Source organism: Urtica dioica, chromosome 5, assembly GCF_054948205.1.
Source record: "Urtica dioica subsp. dioica isolate 48M chromosome 5, U.dioica_male_clone48M_v1_H2, whole genome shotgun sequence".
Classification (NCBI taxonomy): domain Eukaryota; kingdom Viridiplantae; phylum Streptophyta; class Magnoliopsida; order Rosales; family Urticaceae; genus Urtica; species Urtica dioica.
The window spans coordinates 42,257,408-42,261,383 of record NC_142760.1 but is presented as its reverse complement, the minus strand read 5'-3'; the positions used below and the strand labels follow the sequence as shown (position 1 = coordinate 42,261,383).

Below are 3,976 nucleotides of genomic sequence, written 5' to 3'. Positions count from 1 at the left end.
ACTATTTTCTCACTTTTATATATTTCATTTCATAGTTGATGATCGATTAGGATATCATGAATTCAAACAATGATGGATGATATATCCTTTAATAACAAACAAACCCTTTATTGGAGGATTTTTTTTTATGGATTTCGAGTTTGATAAATTGATTTGAATGATATTTAATTAGTGGGTAATCATTAGATTTTGCGAATTTATTCACTTGATTTGGTTGATTAGAAATGGATCACTAAAAGCAATTAACTGAGAGAATAATTCGTAATAACACTGCAGAAGGGATATTTTTTAATTTCCTGATATAATGAAGAGATACATCAGATTTATTTATACACGGAAGTTACAAGATATTATCCTAGAAATTAGGAAACTAACTCCTAGAGTATAGGATCTAATATTTGACTATTGGACTAAGTCTAACAGCCCTAAAAATACGTTAACAACACTCCCCCTCAAGCTGAATGATAAATATTTTTCATTCCAAGCTTGTCTATTAGCTTCCCAAACGTTGGTGCATGTAGAGCTTTGGTGAATACGTCAGCCGTCTGTTGAGTAGTCGGAATATAGGATACTTTGAGAATTCCGTCATCGATTTTTTCTTTGATAAAATGCCGGTCAACTTCGACATGTTTGGTGCGATCATGATGCACTGGATTGTGAGAAATCGAAATTGCAGCCTTGTTATCACACCAGATATTCATCAAAGACGACATCTCAATTTGCAAGTCTTGTAACAGACGCTTGAGCCAAAGAGCTTCACAAATCCCATGAGCTGTGGATCGTAGTTCAGAGTCGGCACTGCTGCGAGATACAACCGGTTGTTTCTTGCTACGCCATGTGACGAGATTCCCAAAAACAAACGAGCAGTAACCGGTGGTAGATCGACGATCAGTTGGACAGCCAGCCCAGTCTGCATCCGCAAAGACTTCAACACCTCTTCAACTGTCTCGGGTTCTTTACTCGCTGAAAGATTAGTGACAAGAGCTCGCAAAGAAGATGAAAGATTGGAGTAGCTTAGGAAATTTGAAATTGGGTGTTGGGTGCAAGCCTTGTACCTTTTCTGAGGGCTATGGGAAGATCTGTATTTTCTGGCTCAAGAGGAGGATCGGAGCTCGGTTCAGACGGGGCTGCTGGAAGTTCTTGGATGGAGCACTTCTCCTTGCGAATGTAGATCTGCTAGAAAGGACTCAGTGGTATAAACTTACGTGGCTGAATAGTATTAGATTGTACAGAATTTGGTGGAGTTGTTGGATCAGCAGAGACAATAATGGGCTGGTTATTTTCGACAGGCTGGTCCATGGGAGTGGATGTTAATGTGTGGCAATTCTGTGGAGGACTATGTGGCAGCGCCGGATTGGAATTCCAAAAATATTCCCAGTTGAGATTAGAATCTGAAACACCTGAGTGAGTTGATTTATGTGGAAAAATAGCATTCTCAGGTGTGGAAGTTTTTGGATAATAAAATTCGATTAAAAAAAGGTTACATCTCTAGATGTGAAGTATTTCTTTTTAATCGGGGAATAACACCTAAAACCCTTTTGAACAGAGTAATAACCAACGAAAACACATTTGTGACTACGAGGATCAAATTTTGACCGATTGTGATCATGAACATGGACAAACACTGAGCACCCAAAGACACGAAGATCAAGGTCGGAGAAAATAGGATTTTGTGGGAATGCAGCTTGTAACACAGAAATAGGTTTTTTGAAATCAAGAACACGAGATGGTAAACAGTTAATAAGATAGCAAGCTGTGGGTAAAGCATCACCCCAAAAAGATTTAGGAACATGACTCGTGAACATTAGGGAACGAGTCATTTCAAGTAAATGGCGATTTTTTCTTTCCGAAATACCATTTTGTTGCGGTGTGTCGACACAAGAACTTTGGTGAACAATGCCATGTTTTGCTAAAAATTGTGACATATTTGAGTTGAAATATTCGGTACCATTGTCAGACAGTAAAACTTTAATTTTGGTGTTGAATTGAGTACAGACCATGGTATAAAATTGCTCAAAAATACCACTTCGGTTTTATCTCGTAGTAAATAAATCCAAGAAACACGAGAATGATCATCAATAAAAGAAATGAACCATTTTTTATTAGAAATAGAGGGAATCCGTGAAGGACCCCAAAGATCACTGTGGATCAAAGAAAACGGAGAAGACTCACGATAATTATGAAGTGGAAAAGAGACCCGGGTATGTTTTGCAAACTGGCAGACTTCACATTCAAAAACATCAGAGGAATGAAATAACAACAGAAATAAACGTCTTAAATAAGAAAAACTAGGATGACCAAGTCTTTGATGAAGACGGATTATTTTTTCATTACGGCTAAGGGTGGTTGATGTGTGAACCGTGTGACACATGGAAGTCGCACTTAAGAAGAAGTAAAGCCCAGAACTTTCATCAGCACGCCCAATCGTCTTCCCCGAGACCCGATCCTGAAAAAGACAAGTTGTGGGAGAGAAGTAAGCAAAACAATTGGAATCAAATGTGATTTGTCTACTGGAAATCAGGTTGTATGACAATTTAGGCACATATAGGACATTTCTGAGAATAAAATCAGGGGATAATTGAACTGTGCCAATGGCAGTGACACGAGAACTAGATTGATCAGCGAAAATGACCGTATGATTTCCAAAATAAGGGTGAAGAGATGAAAAAAGAGAGCGAGTTCCTGTCATATGTTGTGAAGCACCAGAATCAACAATCCAAGACTCACCAATAAGATGCAGATTAGTGCTAGCGGAAGCAGTTTTACCATGAGCCATTAATGATGTGGAAGAGGTAAAGAGTTGACCAATTTGATCCATCTATGCTTTTGAGAACATGGCCTCTGAAGAGTCACTTGTTTATGATTTCTGGCTGTTGGAATTACTTCGATTTTCAGACGAACGCTGGCTGCGTGGAACCCAGTCTGCTGGTTTTCCATGGAGCTTCCAGCAAGTAGCTTTAGTGTGGTGCGGCCGGCTACAGTGTTCACACCAGAGAGCAGTCTTCTTCGGTCCCCGGGAGTCAGAATTCCGAGCTATCATAGCTGAGACATCTGAAGTAGGCAGGAGAGAATTAGGGGGTCCCAACATGACTTTACGCCTATGTTCTTCTCTCCGAATCTCAGCAAGGATCACATCGATAATCGGCAATGGCTTTAGACTGAGAATGCTTCCACGCACATCATCAAGGGACGAATCTAAGCCTGCAAGGAAGTCATAGACACGATCTTTGGAGAGCATTTTCCTGTAGAGATCCGCATCTGATGGATCTTTCCAGGTAGGGTGGTTGAAGAGATCTAATTCCTGCCATAATCTGGTAAGAGAATTAAAATAGTGAGTAACAGAATTCTCATTTTGCCTTAGGTTTCGGCACCGAGTTCGGAGGTGGAACATCTGAGAGGAATCTTCGAGATCAGAATACGCCAAAGCAACAGCATCCCAGATGGATTTGGACGTGGGATAAAGAAGGTAGATCTCGGCTCTGCTTTCTTCCATCGAGTTGATGAGCCATGCCATGACCATTGAGTTCTGAATGTCCCAATCGGCGAACGAGGGATCAGCAGTTGGTGGTGGTGTGATGGAACCATCTATGAAGCCAAATTTTCCTTTTCCTCGGATGACTAGCTGGACTGAGCGGGACCAGTGAATATAGTTTGGGCCAGTGAGTTTGAAGCTAGTAATTTGTAAGGAAAGGGAGTTTTCAGAAGCAGTGGGAACAATTTTAGAGACAGGTAGAGACGCCTCCAAAGGGGCATCAGAACCATCTCTGCTCATTCCATTAGTTTCCATAGGAAAACAATTGAATTTATCTCAATCAGAAAAATTGCCTTTGATGGCTCTGATACCATAAAAACAATTAACTGAGAGAATAATTCGTAATAACACTGCAGAAGGGATATTTTTTAATTTCCTGATATAATGAAGAGATACATCAGATATATTTATACACGGAAGTTACAAGATATTATCCTAGAAATT

The 3,976-nt window shown here is 40.0% G+C and overlaps 1 protein-coding gene across 1 annotated transcript; it reads right to left on the bottom strand.

Moving 5' to 3' along the window:
- Positions 1 to 2,857: 2,857 nt before the first annotated feature.
- Positions 2,858 to 3,772, bottom strand: LOC149398680 (uncharacterized). The gene has a single exon (XM_089614641.1). It carries the CDS (start codon positions 3,770 to 3,772, stop codon positions 2,858 to 2,860), a length of 915 nt encoding a protein of 304 aa, XP_089470767.1.
- Positions 3,773 to 3,976: the final 204 nt, after the last annotated feature.

Excerpts from the sequence above, each read along its gene's own strand:
- LOC149398680 (XM_089614641.1), bottom strand. The coding sequence starts at position 3,772 with ATGAGCAGAGATGGTTCTGATGCCCCTTTGGAGGCGTCTCTACCTGTC.